General features: G+C 48.5%; 1 protein-coding gene across 3 annotated transcripts in view; it reads left to right on the top strand.

Annotated features, from left to right (window-relative positions):
* HCK (HCK proto-oncogene, Src family tyrosine kinase) overlaps positions 1 to 16,415 on the top strand; it is a 35,967-nt gene that overhangs the window by 7,839 nt on the left and 11,713 nt on the right. Inside the window, exons 2-9 of one of the 3 annotated variants that reach the window (XM_081149888.1) lie at positions 6,652 to 6,769; positions 9,763 to 9,805; positions 10,385 to 10,484; positions 11,246 to 11,344; positions 12,721 to 12,824; positions 13,364 to 13,513; positions 13,840 to 13,992; positions 15,693 to 15,872. In XM_081149888.1, coding sequence (XP_081006014.1) covers positions 6,653 to 6,769; positions 9,763 to 9,805; positions 10,385 to 10,484; positions 11,246 to 11,344; positions 12,721 to 12,824; positions 13,364 to 13,513; positions 13,840 to 13,992; positions 15,693 to 15,872 — 946 coding nt within the window. In that variant the 5' untranslated portion in view covers position 6,652. Of the gene's footprint in view, positions 1 to 6,651; positions 6,770 to 9,762; positions 9,806 to 10,381; positions 10,485 to 11,245; positions 11,345 to 12,720; positions 12,825 to 13,363; positions 13,514 to 13,839; positions 13,993 to 15,692; positions 15,873 to 16,415 lie in introns of all 3 variants that reach the window. The other 2 variants (XM_081149889.1, XM_081149887.1) reach the window with 2 other exon arrangements.

The raw sequence follows: 16,415 nt of genomic DNA, 5'->3' as shown, positions 1-16,415 counted from the left end.
AATGTATATGGAGGGCCTGATACATGCCAGACACTTTCTAGGCATGGTTTCGGTGCCATCAGCTTCACGAGGCTCATATTCTATACATCCTCACCTACTCTCTACTTCTTTTCTATCAAAACCCGCTGTCAAGGAAGTCTTTGCCATAAGCCATTTACACTTGAGTATGAATTGCAGCCCCTGTAAGAATTTCCTCTGCACTAGGCAAGATTCTTTGAGATTTAAGGGGATAAAAAGGCAACTCAAACTGACTCAAGCAGAACAAAAAGTTATTGGAATTCAATGAGCATATCAGCTTCAGGCAGGGCTGGATCCAAGGGATTGAGAATCTGTATTTCTACATTTCTTGGCTCTGTTTTACAACTGCACGACTCTTTTCCAGCCAAAAGCCAACGTATAACTCTCATTGGCCAGGCCTGAGTCACATGCCCACCTCTGCTTCTATTACTGCAACTCTGATTGGCCAGACTTGGTCACAGACCCATTGCTGCTGCCAAGGGTTGAAGTCAGCTCTACCCCAATCCATGAATCGAGAATGAGAGAGAAATGATTCCCAAAGGAAAACTGGGGAGCTGTTGTCAGAATAAGGGGAAACATGGTATGCAGGAAAAAACTACAGCTGTCCCCTTCAGAGAGCTTATCATCCCACATCTCACTTCATATTTGGAGAAACTGGGGCCTAGAGAGAGGTTGGGACTTGCCTGAGGTCACGCAAGGAGCTTGTGGCAGAGGTGGGACCAGAAACCAGGGCTCCTCATTCCCAGCCCTCACAGACCTCTGCTTGAACCTAAAAGCTCCCACAAGACCATCTGCTGCCCACTCCACAGGATTCTCAGGCAGGGCCCTGCTCTCTGCCCCTTGGGAGTGCAGGAGGAGTCTCTGAGCCAACGCAGCCAGCATGGTGGCCGTGGGAAGCAGCGGGTGGGGGGGTGGCAAGCAAGCTGACCTTTCTCATTTCCCTCCCATGCAGCACCAGCAGGAGCCGAGGGGATGAAGAGGGGGTTTCAGGTTCCAGGAGTTCAGTAGTGATTTGAGGAAGTGTCTTTGTCAGAGGTCAGCAATTCTAAGCTAGACTGGGGCCTATGAGGCCACTTCTGCTCTTACAGCCTGGTTTTGAACGGCACTAGTCAAGAACATGGTGTGCTCTCAGAGGTTTTAGAAAGCCTTTCACATCCCTGTCACACAGGACCTCAGGCCAAGCCTGAAAAGCAAGTGCCTTCTATTTTATAGGGAAGAAAATGAGGCTTAGAGAGGGGAAGGGACCTACCCAAGGTCACATAGCCAGTTGATGTGAGAACCAGGATCCAAATCTGAGTTCTGACTCCAAGTTCAGTCCTCCTTTTCATCACATCGGTGGGTCTCCAATTTTAGTGCATAAGAATCTCCTGAAGAACTGTTAGAAAAGCAGATTCTAGGCTCTCATCCCCAGAGACTCTGGCTCATTCCATCCAGTGTGTGGCCCAGGAATACTCAAGAATTAGTGAGGACTGTTTGGGTACAAGTGGCAGAAATCCAACTCTAACTGGCTCAGGCAAAATTGAAAATTTATTTGCTTATGAACTAGAAAAATCCTGAGGTTGAAAAGCTTCAGGCATAGCTGGATCCAGGTGCTCAAACCTGATCAGGAATCAGTATGTCTCCATTACTCAGTTCTCTGTCCTCTGTGATGGCTTCACTCTGAGGAACCCCCTTCCTTCATGATGTTGGGATGGCTCCCAAGAGCTCCAGGTTTCTCCATCTCCATCTACATCAATAACCCTCATAGAAAGAGAGTGCTTTTCCCCTAATTTTTCCAGCAAAGTCCCAGGACAGATTCTGTTAGCCTCAGCTGGGATCAGGCCAATAACCAGACCAACCACTGTTGGTTTCCAGGGAGACATGGAATTCTCTGATTGGCCAGGCCTGTATCAAGTTGTCAATCCCTGAATTTGAGGGTGGAGGTAGCTCCCGACATCCCACCCATTGAGTGGGAGAGGGCTGGCTTTCCAAGTAAAATCCAGGTGTGGTTATCAGAAGAGCGATGGATGCTGAGGAAGCAAGTGCCAAAGATGTTCCCTATGCAAGTGCTTCCCAGCTAGAATGAGCACACAAATCACCTGGGCCTTGTTAAAACACATTCTGATTTGGGAGGTGGGGCCTGAGATTCTGCATTTCTAAATGCTGCTGGTCTTCACACTGGCCACACTTAGAGTAGCTGGGCACTCTGTCTCATTTCTAAATTCACTTCAAGCCTCCCTGTAATAGAGCTTTTGCTGTCCCCGGCCCGTAGAGGGGTCCTGGACTATGTAAACCCCTTTCCTCATCCTTTCCCACCCTCGCCCCATCCCATGGTTCAATGCACCCAAACATCAGCTCCGTCTATTTGGGGACCACTAATCAACATATTGTAGGCTCTGCTCCCAAATCACAGTGGGAGAAACTGTCCACTGTGTCCTTCAGTGACGTTTATACGAGGATCCACACAATAAATTCTCTTTTGAATTCATGCTCAAAAATATTTATTTCTGTCAACAAATTGCCATGCTTCCTGGGATTTTATGGTGACAATGTACAGGTTTTATGGTGACAATGTACATGTTTTTACCTTGGCTACTAGGAAGCTCAGGGATCAATCTAGTATGCAGTGGCAATAGCAGCCACACCCTAGGCTTCTGGTTCAGTAATCTTTCCTTTCTAATTGCTGGTAGCATAACCTTTTGTGAGTCTTGAAGTGCTTTGCATATGGTTTAATATTATAAGTTCCCTCAAATTCTCTTTGGAAGTCAGTGTTTTAGAACATTCTTGACTTTCCCAAAATATTTATTGAAATCCTCCACAGTCTTCAAAACCCAACTCATCATTATCCTGCTGCTCAATTATTATAAACAGGTTGCTTTTTTTATGTACGCTAACATACACATGTTAGTGGCAGAACTGGAATATTAATACATTTGGCAAAAATGGCTTGGTATTATATGTGTTTTGCAGTTTGCTTTTTTCACTCACCAAGTATCTTAGCAATCTTTGTATGGCTCTGACTATCTGTGTCAATCCCTACCACTTTCTTTGCAAGTGGCTTTGGAATGTAATTCTCTATGTCCAGTCTTCCCTTCTCAACCTGGTCCCTGGATCAGGACCCACATCCTGACATCAACGTAAGTTGGACTGACTACATAGAGCATAGGCTCTGGGCATACATTATGCATTGTGCTCCTACTGTGTGCCAGGGAGGCACTGAGCTAAGCACTGAGGGACACAGACATGAGCAAGATCAGCAAATGCTGTGTGCGAGGATGGAAACATCCTGTATTTGCACCACTGAATACAGTATCTTTAGCTGCAGGCAGCGTTTGAGCACCTGAAACATGGTGAATCCTCATTGAGTTGCGCTGTTCGTGTAAAGTACACACTGGGATGCAAAGACTTAACATGAAAAAAAGAACATAAAGTAACCAGCCGATAATTTTATATTGATTAGCTGTTAATAAGAATTTTGACATTGGGAAAAATAAATATATCTGAAAATTAGTCCACTTGTTTCTTTTTACTTTGAAAAATATGGCTGCAGAAAGTTTTAAGTTATATATGGGGTTCACATAACATTTCTAGGTCTAGTGGTCATGAAAATGGTCATTTCTGAGGCCACTCCATACTGCACAGTGGAATGGTTCTCTGGGTTTAGGGGCATAGTCACATTTTATGCAAATTCGGCTCCTGCTGGTTTGTCACTTTTTAAAAAAAATCACACATTATTGTGCAAAACTGAATTAAAAACTTATTTTTAAAAAGTTAACTTCTTAAATGTTGCAGTATCTAAGCTTATGGGCCAAAGGAATTGCAATCTGTCCCTGCTTTTGTTCCAGGACAAGGCCATGATGCTAGTTGACAGAGATGGTTATGGTGAACATTTCTGAGCACCTACTGTGTGCCAGACACCTTTACGCTTATAACTCACTCTGTGCTCACCAGCATCCTCTGAGGTAAAACCCCACCATCCTTTCTCAGAGATGGCCTTGGATCATGCATGAACACAGGGCTTTCAGAGACCCATCTCTAAGGACCCTATGGCCATCTCGAATATGTAACTTGTGATGTAAATGATACTTAATAGGTGCGCAGAGAGATGGAAGAAGCTGCCCTATATCACACAGCAGTGCTCTTCCCAGGACAACCTCGTTAATCAAAATATAGAAAATGCAATCATGTTATACCATATCAAACCACACAATATGCTGTTTTATTTTCCAGAACTGTGATATTTATCACAAATCAAAGAAGTGTTAGTTTGATTTCTGTTTTAAATTAATACAAGCACAACCCAGCTGATGTGGCTCAGTGGCTGAGCATCAACCTATGAACCAGGAGGTCACAGTTTGATTCCCCAGGTCAGGGCACATGCCCAGGTTTTGGGCTTGATCCCCAATAGCGGGCATGCAGGAAGCAGCCGATCAAAAACTCTCTCTCATCATTGATATTTCTATGTCTTTCTCCCTCTCCCTTCCTCTCTCTGAAATCAATTAAAAATAAATAAATTAATACAAGCACATTATAAAGCAGTGATTAATTGTGATAATTTTTCAAATTCATGATCTGGCACTCCAGGAGTCTGAATTCCTTATTTTATTCACAAAAGGCAACTGAAGCAAAAAATGCTTAAATCCTGAGGTGGTAAATTGTTCCTAGTTCCCACCAGGACAGACAAAAACATCCTTGTAAATAGAAAGAATTTTTTTCAAGTAACTCCCCTAAGCCTAAGAATTTGAATTTTTTTCCCTTTAAACCACTAACACATGTTTATTTTAACAAGTATAACTGAGTTCTAACTGTTTAAGGAGAAAATTTCAATTGTACAGAGATGAGGGAAAACAATGACTTCCTTATGTGGCTGCTCACAGCCTGTCTCCTCAGCAAATACACATGCACATTTTGAGAAAAGAAAGGAAATATTTCTACCACTTTTACAATGAAACTTGACTCTGATCAGGTAATGTTTTCTCTACGTATTTTTAAATTAATTGATTAACCCATCAGCACAGTCTATCAGCTCTCCCTCCAAAATGGCCCTGAATCAATCTGTCTGCTTCTTATCTCAATAGCCACCACCCTGGCCAGGCCACCATGATCTCATGCCTGGACAACTGCAGTGGACAGGGTTCCCCGCCCTGCTCCCTACAGTCCATCCTTAACCCAGAAGCCAGTAGGATCATTTAAGTTGAATCCTGTCATTCTCCTGCCTAAAGCTTTCCATGGTTTCCCATCACCCTTAGAATCCAGTCCAAATTCCTCACTGGCTGTCCAAGATGTGGTAATTTCATCACATACCATCCTCTCCCCTGCCTGTGATCTCCAGCCACACTGGCCTCCTTTCAAGTGCCTCATTTTCTCCAAGCACATTCCAGCCTCAGGACCTTTGCACTTGCTGTTCCCTCTGCCTGGAACACTTTCCTCAGAGTGTTGCACGACTGGCTCCTTTGTGTCATTCAGGCCCCAGGTTCAACATCACCTCCTCAGAAAGGCCTTCCCCAACCACCCGATCTAAAGAGGCCTCCTAGAGCCCTGTGTGGCTCAGTTGGTCGGGCACCGAAATGCTGCTGGTTCTTTTCCAGTCAGGGCACATGCCCGGGTTGCAGGCTCCATCCCCATAGGGGGTGTGCAGGGAGCGAGTACTGTTCGCTCTCACTTGGGTCTTTCTCTCTCTCCCTCCCTCTCTCTTCCTCTCTCTTTAAAAGTCAATTAAAATTTTTTAAAAAAATAAAAATAAAAAAAGAGGCCTCACAGAGATGTTCCCTATCATTTCCTCTTTTATTGTCCTCACACTTTTCAGTAAATAAATAAACCTTGTTATTTATTTGTCTGTTTATTGTCTGTGTCTTCCACTCATTTCCAGCATGAGCTCTGCAAGGCCATGAACTTGCTTGTCTTATTTGTGGTTTAGAAAAGTGCTCAATAAATGTTTGCTGAGTCCATGAATGAATGAAGGAGCAAATAAATCGATGAGACAAAAGGGGGGGGAGCTGTTATAAGGCAATTATAAAATGACAGAAGGAACACGGTGCCTTGGCTATTACTTAGCCAGATTGTCTGAGCCACATTATGTGACCTATCTTTGTCGTTTAATATAAAATGGTAATTTTTAGATAATAGTATAGTTTTACGTTACTGTTTGCCTGCTTTCTCTTGTCCTTCCAACACCCTGTTGTCGTCCCCCTTTGGTGATGAGGAACTGCGCCTGGGGAGCAGGGGGAGTGGCGAGCGAGGTGCAGGTAGGGCTGAGGGCCAAGCATCGGCTCTGTTTTTCTGAGCCCCAAGCTGGCCGTGCCCACCACCCACTCTGCTCCCCTGCTCTACTTACTGAATTTTGATGGTCCTCATGATTTATTCTCTGAATACACTCCTCATGGCAAGGGTCCTTGGTAACATGACTATAAACATTTGCCAGCTCTGTGCCAGCGGGTGCGTGGTTCACGTGGATGGACGTGAAGTAGCCCAGAGACCGCAAGGGCAGAGTGAGCTCCACGTGGCAAGGGCGGGGGAGGGGAGCTGAGGGGGAGGTAAGAGGGGGAGGGAGAGGAGAAGCCAGCCTGGGGGCGCAATGCCTGGAACCCAGCATCGAAGACTCCCCTGCGTGGGGCTCAGGGCTGGCAGGGCTCACCTCCCTTCTCTCTGCCGCAGGATGGGGTGCGTGAAGTCCAAGTTCCTCCGGGACAGAGGCAAGGTCTCGAAAACTGAGCCCAGTGCCAACCCACAGAGCCCCCTGTATGTGCCGGATCCCACGTCCACTGGCAAGCGGGTGAGTGGAGGTAGAAGGGGGAGTCAGAGGCGGGGGGGGGCGCCCCACGCTGCCCCAAATTCACCTTACAGTTTCTGTTTTCCTGAGGGTGAGCAGGCATGTTTGGGGTGAAATGGAGCTGGCCAGTCACCAGCAGCATCCTAACTCCCCAGCATACGTCTGCACCGAGCACCCAGGGCAAGGCGTCACTTCTCCGTGTCCTGCCACCCAGGCCTTGGCCCCTCAGCCTGGGCTCCCATGACCGGGTCCCAGGGAGCATGGCAGGCCTCCGCCCGGGGGGCAGCAGAAGGTGCCGAGCCCAGCGAGGGGCCAGACAAGTAACAGTAGTGACAACGCTACCAGGGGCATGGCAATAACTGTGACAATAATCACAGCAATAACAGTAACAACACCACCAGGGGGAGTGCAGCAGCCGTGAGAGGAGTGCAATGCTGGGAAAGGATTTACTTACTTATGTTTATCCAGAGCTGACAACGAACCAAGCGCTCTCCTAAGCGCTTGGCAGTTATTAACACCTTTAATCCCCACAATAATCTCATTGCCGGTCACAATTTTTATTACACCCATTTTACAGATGAGCCACAGATTCAATAACTTGCCAAAGGCCACATGGTTGGTAAGGGGTGGAGCCGGGATTTAACCTTGGGTCATTCAGATTCCAAAGCACCAGTGGTGGGAGCAAGAGTGGCTGAGGCCGAATGCTAAGGACCAGAGCAGCAGGAATGCTGGTAATCGTGGGGGCGATGGTGGCAGAAGCGGTCACGCGATAGCACCGCTAGTCGTGGCAGTTGTGGCAGTGACAGAGAGCAGTGGCAGGAGTGACCGCGGTGGTAACAGTAACAGAATTCATGATGGTGATGGCAGCGCGGGTAGCAGCGGCAACAGTCATATCATCCGTACCAGTTTTTGAACACCTACTATGTTCCAGGCCTTGGAGGGAGGTGTTTCCACACCCTAATCCTCCCCAAAAGCTGTGAGGAAGGAGTTCTGCCGCTTTACAGCCGGGGGACTGAGGCTCGCAGTGGTTAACTGGCTCCCTGGGGGCCCTAGTCAGTTTGGCTCCGTGGTGAGAGCGACGGCCTGCGGACTGAAGGGTCCCGAGTTCGATTCCAGCCAAAGGCATGTACCTCAGTTGCAGGCTCGATCCCCGGCCCGGTTGGTTCTCGAGCCGGAGGTAACCAATCGATGTGTCTCTCACACTGATGTTTCTCTCCCTCTCTCCCCTGCTTCCACTCTCTCTGAAAAGCAATGGAAAAATTGTTCTTGGGTAAGGATTAAATTAAAAAAATAAAAAAGGCTCCCTGGTGTCACACAGCTGGAAAGAGGTAGTAGAACCAGGTCTTTCTACCCCCGGGGCTGGGTCCTGTCTCCTCTCTGGGGTCTTGAGTCCATGCCCGTACCTGAGCCTATCTACGAAAGCACAGCCTCTGCTTGCTGCCTCCAGAGGCAGATGCGCACCCCTTCTCCTGGTGCCCTTAGAAAGCTCTTCCTTGTATTGAAGGACAGCCTGTTACCCCCTAACCCCTACTCCTTGTTTCCTTAACCCGCTCCAAACACATCCGCTCCCTTTGCCCCATGACAGCCTATAGATGTTGAAGGCAAAGATCTTATCCTAACTAATTTCTTCCAAGTCTTCTTGCTCATAACTTGGATTCCTGACCTCTCTCCATTCTGCTTGCCCCTCTCCAGGCATGATGTCTAAAGCAGGGCTAATTCTGGAAATGGGAGAATAGTAGAATAGTCACCTCCCTCCCTCTGACACTTGACCTCTTTTAATACAGCCTGAGATTAAATGAGCTCCTCATACTGGGGATGTCCTGAGCTGACATCCTAAACCCTCAGTCACTCCTGGGTCTGTTTCCCTCTGACCTGCATGACCCTGGGCCCTTTCTGGGGCTAAGGAGCCAGGTTCTCAGGTTCTCCGAGGCCCTCTAGCTTGTCACCAGTGGGAAGCAGGGGTTTTTCTCCCACCAGTTTCTGGTTGTCCCCTCTGAGCATCAGATTTAAGGGATTCTATATTCAGCCATTCATTGTTCCCCTCCTGCAGGACACTAGTTCAGTGGTAAGTTAGTAAGTGTTTCTCAGAGACGGGGTTCCCAGGTCAATTCAGTTTGTGAAACTCTGGGCCAAACAGATTCCTTCCCTGGAGCACTCCTCAGGGCCTCCATGAATCTCTGCGATGAGCTCAGGACTCTCCCAGAAAACGGTATACTTCTCAGTGTTTCCCAAACCTGTCTCTTTAAATTACTGTTTATTTAAATGTGTGAATCACAAATGTGTGACTTTTTCCCCTTGAAAAATCACAAATTACAGTTAAAGCTAGTTTCTTCTGACCAATGACCCCTCCCCAGAGGTCTCACCCCCCCCCCCAGGTATCAACTGTTGTCAGTCTGTCAAGGACCCTTGTGAACCTTTGAAATGAATATACATTCACACATACATAGCATGTGTCACAGAAAGTATTTGGGATGCGTGTGTATGCATTTTCCAAAGAAGTAGCTTTGTTCACTCAACAATATATCTTTGAGGTCTAGTTGAGTCAGGAGTGAAGCTTGACCTCCCTCTTATAAGGGCTGCTTAGAGCGCCACAGTGTAGGCGCCAGTTCCCCTTGAGACAGACACTTAGATTCTTTCACACACATCATGGAGCCTTTACTCATAGAACGTGTTGGTGGACCCAGGGTTCCTTCAAGCACACCTTGGAAAACATGGATCTGGACCAGCCCCCTCACCCTATGTCAAGGGGAAGAGGCAAGCCAGTGTCCCCCAGTATGTCCAAGGCCAAGGGCAGAGCCCACAACTCCAGATTCTTGTTGTCACTATATCCCTAATGTGCTGTGTGACCTCAGGCACATCCCCTGCCCTCTCTGGGCCTCCTCCCATGACACACAGGGCTGGGCTAAGAGGCCTTTGGGTATCCTTTTTGACACAGGCATTCTGTGGCTCCCCACCCACTATTGGATTCACCCCCTTCTCCTATTTCTCCCCCACAGCGACCTGACACCAGCAACGGCAACCCCACGGGGTCCGCGGAGGGTAAGTATCTGGCAAACATGTGCAGTGGAGCCGTGTGATATGTAGGTTTTCAGCCAGAGCTTGAGGCAAAAGTCCCAGTCAAAACCACCCTTGAAAAATCCCCTGCCCTGCCGAGCGAGGCTCAGTGGTTAAACGTCGCCCTAGGATCCAGGCGATCGGGGTTCAATTCCCGGTCAGGGCACATGCCCCGGTTGTGGGCTGGATCCCCAGTCGGGGGGCGTGCAGGAGGCAGCCGATCAATGACTCTCTCATCATTGATGTTTCTCTCTCTCTCTCCCTCTCCTTTCCTCTCTCTGAAATCAATAAAGATATATTTTTTAAAAAGAAAAAAGAAAAATCCCCTAAATTGCCACCAAAGTTCTTCATACAGGCTGTTTTGTTTCTGTAACATTGTTTAATAACATGAACAAAACACTGTTAACTTTGAACTGTAGAATCGCACCCAGCACTGCAAGATGCTTACTTATACAGAGACAGACATGTCCATGGGCCCAGAGCCGGGTGCCAGGTGTTGGGCCCCAGGGCTGTGGGGGCACCCAGATAAAGCCTCACTACCCCATGTGTCTCTCGTCCCAGCAGGTCCTGAGGACATCATCGTGATTGCCCTGTATGATTACGAGGCCATTCACCGTGAAGACCTCAGTTTCCAGAAGGGAGACCAGATGGTGGTCCTGGAGGAGTGAGTCATTCCCCTCCCCCCAAGACATACCTACACCCAGTACCCAGTTATACTCTTTTGCACTTCAATAAAGAACCTGGTAGGCAACCTTATACTAGGGTGTGAATGACTGATGAGAACCTGATCATAGTAGAGGAGGAAGGCCTGGCTGTTAACCAGTGTGAGAGCCACAGTAAAGGGGCTGTGTAGTTACTAATGGTGTGCATCCAGACAAGGACAAACAGCTCAAAGAGCTTTCCCAGGGAAGCCTTCCTTGGGCTCCTGTGATCAAGCTGTAGGCTCCTCTGTGGACCAGACCCTGTTGAGGTGACTGTGCATTCAGAAATCCTTGGATCTCTGAGTTTGCTGCCTCCAGTCTCCTCCAATCTTCACCATCAGTGGGTGTAGTGTCCAAGATGTGGGGGGGCCAGAATGTGGCTATGCTTGCTCAGACTCCTGAGCCCACTCCCTCTGGCTCTTGGCCCCAGCCAAAGCCCTAGAGTCTGCCATGGGCACAGGGCCCACCTTGGGTATGGCTAGGAAGGCAAGGCTGCAAGTCCAGGGAAAAAGAGTGGGCCACAGACCTAGGTCTGGGGGCTGTGAATGCAGGGACAGGCTTTGATGGCAGGCCCTCAGATGCATAGTGGGGACTGTTGTAAACATCCTTACCCTAATCATGGGGTATGTTCAGGGGGTACTCTAGACCAAGGCTGAGGGGCCCAAGAGGACCAAGGGGTAGTCCTTCTACCCCCCTGATTCCTTTGCTTCCTCCTGTCCCTTAGGTCTGGGGAGTGGTGGAAGGCTCGGTCCCTGGCCACCCGGAAAGAGGGCTATATCCCAAGCAACTACGTCGCCCGCATTGACTCCCTGGAGACGGAGGAGTAAGTATTCCACTTTCCTGCCCTCCTGAAGGAAGCCTGAGTGCAGCTTGTTCCGGCCCCAGGGCCTTTGCACTCCCCATCCCCCCACCTGGCACACCCTTCCTAGGCTTCTTTGCCTGGCTGGCTCCTTCTCACCCTTCGGGTCTCAGAGAGGCCTTCCCTGATCACCCTGTCTAAAGCGGGTCCCCTTTGTGACTCTCTTATTCCCCGTTGAACACTTCTCACTAGCATTTCTTCCTTGTGCAAGGTTTGAGGAATAACGTCCTAGGGGTGGAATTGCCAGGGAGATAGTTCTCGCTGTGTACCCTGCAGCAGTGCTTGACTACTTTCCTATGGCATGAATCATTTTAAAAAATGAAATCAAGAAGGCAGGGCGGGGGGCAGGCAGGGCAGTAGCCTGGTGATGAAGGGCTTGGGCCCTAGAGTTAGACTGCCTGGATTCGAAGCCTGGCGCCACCACTTCCCAGCCGCACAATGCCAGGCAAGTTACTTGCCCTCTCTGTTCCTCAGTTTCCTCATCTATAAAATGGAGACAATAAGGGCAACAACTGCACAGAGTTGTTGGGTGGTGAACGTCAGCTGTCTTTCTCTGTAGTTGATACAGAGGAAACAGAAGCCCAGAGAAGAAAAGCAGCTGGCCCAAAGTCACACAGCAGTTTCATGGCAGGGCCAAAGCCTGCTGACCTCTGGTCTGGGGCTTTTTCCATCACAGCACATGAACCACTCCTCACCCTCCTGAGGGAGAAAATGGATTTGGCTGCTGCTGCTTGAACTTTCTGACCTTATACCCCAAGTATTCTGGGAGAATGAAGAAAAGATCCAAGGATATGGTCCCAAGTATAAAATTATTTGAAATCTCACATTTTTGCTTAGAAATTCATGCTGATTTTACATTTGACTTTGTTTACACAGAGGGGGGTAAACTGTGAAGCTGATGAAGTTCAGACCCTCACTCACATAGGCCTTTGAGGCCCCTAGAGGAATGTCATGTGTTCTTGTAAAATTTGCAAAAGTAAGATTTTGACCACAGCTGGTTAAGGCTGCTGTATCTTCGTACTCAGTCTTTCTGTCCATCGCCTTACCCCTCTTACTGGGTGCTGTTGGAATGAGCCCTGGCATTTTGTATTTGTTATGGTGTGTTATTTTTCTTAAAGAAAACTCCCCAACGTGCATAAGTTTCAGTCTCAGTAAACTGGATTAAACTCTGGTAAAATGTCTGTTTTAATATTAAAAGAAGCATTGTTTTCCCCAAAAGAATCTTTGAGGAAAATTGATGCTGCAAGAAGCCAGGCCCTCGGTATCTCGGGGCCCCCGGTCAGTGGGACAGGACTGAGCACCCGGGGTTCACAGGCTGTGTCTCCTCCCCTTCCCACCAGGTGGTTCTTCAAGGGCATCAGCCGGAAGGATGCAGAGCGCCAACTCCTGGCCCCTGGCAACGTGCTGGGTTCCTTCATGATCCGGGACAGCGAGACCACCAAAGGTAACCCAGCAATCCCCACACTAGATAGATAGATAGATGATAGATGATAGATAGATAGATGATAGATAGATAGATAGATAGATAGATAGATAGATAGATAGATAGATAGATAGATAGATAGATGATAGATAGATGATAGATAGATAGATAGGTAGATAATTAATAATAATGATGATGATGACAGCCAGTTTACTGAGTGTTTATATCCTGACTACTTTACAAGCATTACTTCTTTCAATTATCAGGCAATGTGATAAGATAGGAAGGTCTCATGACCAATCCCATTTTACAGATGAGGAAACTGAGGCACAGAGGGGTGATGTGTTCACTTGTCCAAGGTCTCCCAGCTGGACATGGAGGAGCCTGGACAAGAACCCAGGCGACCTGAAGCTGCAGCCCACTCTTACCCTTGTGCTCCACTGCCAGGATGGTGCCAGCGGTGGCTTTACAGGGATGCCCAGAAGGGGTGCCAGGGTACTGACATGAAGTGGCAGGCTTCAGAGGTCCCACTCCTTAGCGGTTTCTCTCTGCCAATGCAGGGAGCTACTCGTTGTCTGTGCGAGACTACGACCCCCAGCACAGGGACACAGTGAAACATTATAAGATCCGGACCCTGGACAACGGGGGCTTCTACATCTCCCCACGAAGCACCTTCAGCACCCTGCAGGAGCTGGTGGCCCACTACAAGCGTAAGTCCTGCCCAGGGCCACATCCCAACCAGGGTGGACCTGTCTCCCGGGAATCCGAGTCACTGTGCACTGTGTCCTCCGAGGCCTGCTGAGCTCTTTCTGACCCTCCCTAAACAGTTGCTTTGGACTCTCCTGAAATCTTAGGCCTGTTGAGAAGGAGGGCAGTGGCATCTCAGCATGCTCTGCTCTCTTGGGAATGTCCCTGATCATGGCCACCCACTGGAACGTTGGCCAGACGCAGTGGACCAGGCAGGGAGGCCTCTGAGGGGAAGCCTCTGGCTGGCTCAGAGCTGGCTGCCCTCGACTAACAGGCAGCTCTGTTGCAGAAGGGAGCGATGGACTCTGCCAGAAGCTGACGGTGCCCTGCGTGTCCTCCAAGCCCCAGAAGCCATGGGAGAAAGATGCCTGGGAGATCCCCCGGGAATCCCTCAAACTGGAGAAAAAGCTTGGAGCCGGGCAGTTTGGGGAAGTCTGGATGGGTAAGGACCTAGGGCCAGAGGGTGGCGGGAGGGAGAAAAGAGGGAAGTCATTGCTTCCAGGAACAGCCTGAGACAAACTAGGAATGTCACCAAGGGCAGAAGGGGAGATTTGAATAATAGCCATAAAGAGCAATTCCTCTGATAGCAAACCAAATTGTCCTGCCATGCAAACACTCACTCACCTTTGAGGCCAGGCCTGTCGGGGTCAAAATTTTCCTTCTGGGAAACAGGAGTCCTGGATGAGGAATCTTCCCCCTGACATGGAGCCCAGACGGTCTACCAGTTTGGGGGTGAGATTACCAGAGGCCTCTTAGGGTGATGAAAATTAAGAATGTGGAAATCAGCTTGGAGATTTCCGGGTGAGTTCAGTGTTGGCAACTGATGAGCAAGCTGCTCTGAGCACCCGCTGTGTGCCTAGTGCCATGCCCAGGCATTGTGGGGCACCCATAAGGCATGTCCCACCCCTGCTGTCCTGCCCCTAATAACTTAAGAACAGCAATGCCTGCTTTGCAGAATTGTGGGGTTGATGCAATGCCTGGCCCAGTGCCTGGTGCACCCCATTGTGTTTCCACCCACCGTGCTTCAAAACTTACAGAGTTGCAAACAATTTAGTCAGGAAAAAAGTTTAAAATTCACCTATTTCAGCTACATTTATTGAGAGGCTGCTATAATCCAGGCACTGAATAAGAGGATATGGCAGAGAAAGTATTGAGAAGGCAAGACAGACCTGAGTAATGAGTTAGAAAACAAAAACATATTATATGCCCGGCCGGGCGTAGCTCAGTGGTTGAGCATCGACCTAGGATACAGGTGATCAGGGTTTGATTCCCGGTCAGGGCACATGCCCGGTTGCGGGCTTGATCAATGACTCTCTCATCATTGATGTTTCTATCTCTCTCTCTCCCTCTCCTTTCCTCTCTCTAAAATCAATAAAGATATATTTTATATATATACATATATACATACATACATATATATATATATACACATACATACATATATATATATATATATATATTATATGAGGCTTTAGATGCTTACTACAGGAAGACCTCAAATTTGGATTAGAGCTTCCTGACAGCCAAGGCAAAAATGGAAACACAAAAACAGTTAAGAGATTTATAAGATCATCGACAAGATGTAGGGGTGGGGTGAGGGACACATATGTGAAGTTCTTGGGGGGGGATGCTTGAGGGGCTGAGTGACATGCAGGCTGACTGGTGCACACAAGTCAAGGGGGAGTTTGGTGGATGATGCAGCTGGTGAGGGGCAAGGCCAGATCACACAGGGCCTTGCAGACCCCCGTGGGACTGGTATGTATTTTGAGAGCAGAGTTAAGATTCAAGCATTTTAAGAAAAGGTGGTGTGTGTATGAGTGAGTTACATAATCTGAGCGATGTTTTGAGGTTATTCTTTAACCCCTACAACAGCCCTTCAAAGGCAGTGCTTATCAGTTCTACTTTGCAGATGAGGAAACCACAGTTGAGGGAGGTTAAGTGACTTGCCCAAGGGCACACGGCTAGGAAGGGGCGAATCAGCTTTCCAACCCACATCTGTCTGAGCCAAAGCCTATCCCTCTCTAAGGGCTGAGATGGGCACGGAAGGCTTTATGGAGGAGGCACGTCTGCAGCTGAGCCTTCCTGGGCTCTGGGAAAAGAGCAGTGGGTTCCGACCACCTTCCTGCTTTCTCTCCCACTCAGCCACCTACAACAAGCACACCAAGGTGGCCGTGAAGACGATGAAGCCGGGTAGCATGTCTGTGGAGGCCTTCCTGGCAGAGGCCAACCTGATGAAAACTCTACAGCATGACAAGCTGGTGAAGCTGCACGCAGTGGTCACAGAGGAGCCCATCTACATCATCACGGAGTTCATGGCCAAAGGTGCTGTGCTCTGGGGGCTGGGGATGCGGGCTGTCACTCATACAAGTCAATCAAAGACTAGGAGGTGACTCTGACATGGTTCTTGCCCTCGAGATGCCTCCAGTCTGGCCAAGAGCTCTTCCCACAAGTACCCATTGAGCACCTTCATATGCAATTGCCAGCCCTCCTGGTTCATGGGGTGAAATCACCTTAAGGAGATGCCAGGGGAAGGGGAGCACACAAAGCTACCAGGAGAGGGGAGTAGGGCAGAACCCTGTTGTGTGATGGGAAAAGAGGCTTATGGATTTACTGTGAGCCTTAAGGTCCAGGGGTAACTCTCCCCCTCAGCCACATTCCCTGCGTGGACCATTGCTCTGGAAAAGAGATTCGACAAAGCATTCGTTCCAGGCTGTCCCCACCCTGCCCATTCATGATCCAGAATTTCTCAGGGACTCTTTTAGGCCACCATTTCACAGCCATTTTCAATCCCTATTTTTGATTAATAGAAACATCTCACCCAACCTCATTTAGTATGACTTAAAATCTCAAAACTTTTTTCATTTT

This window comes from Miniopterus schreibersii (assembly GCF_964146895.1).
Source record: "Miniopterus schreibersii genome assembly, chromosome: 10".
In the NCBI taxonomy this organism is placed as follows: domain Eukaryota; kingdom Metazoa; phylum Chordata; class Mammalia; order Chiroptera; family Miniopteridae; genus Miniopterus; species Miniopterus schreibersii.
Note: the sequence above shows the minus strand (reverse complement) of the source record. Positions and strands in the feature narration are given on the sequence as shown.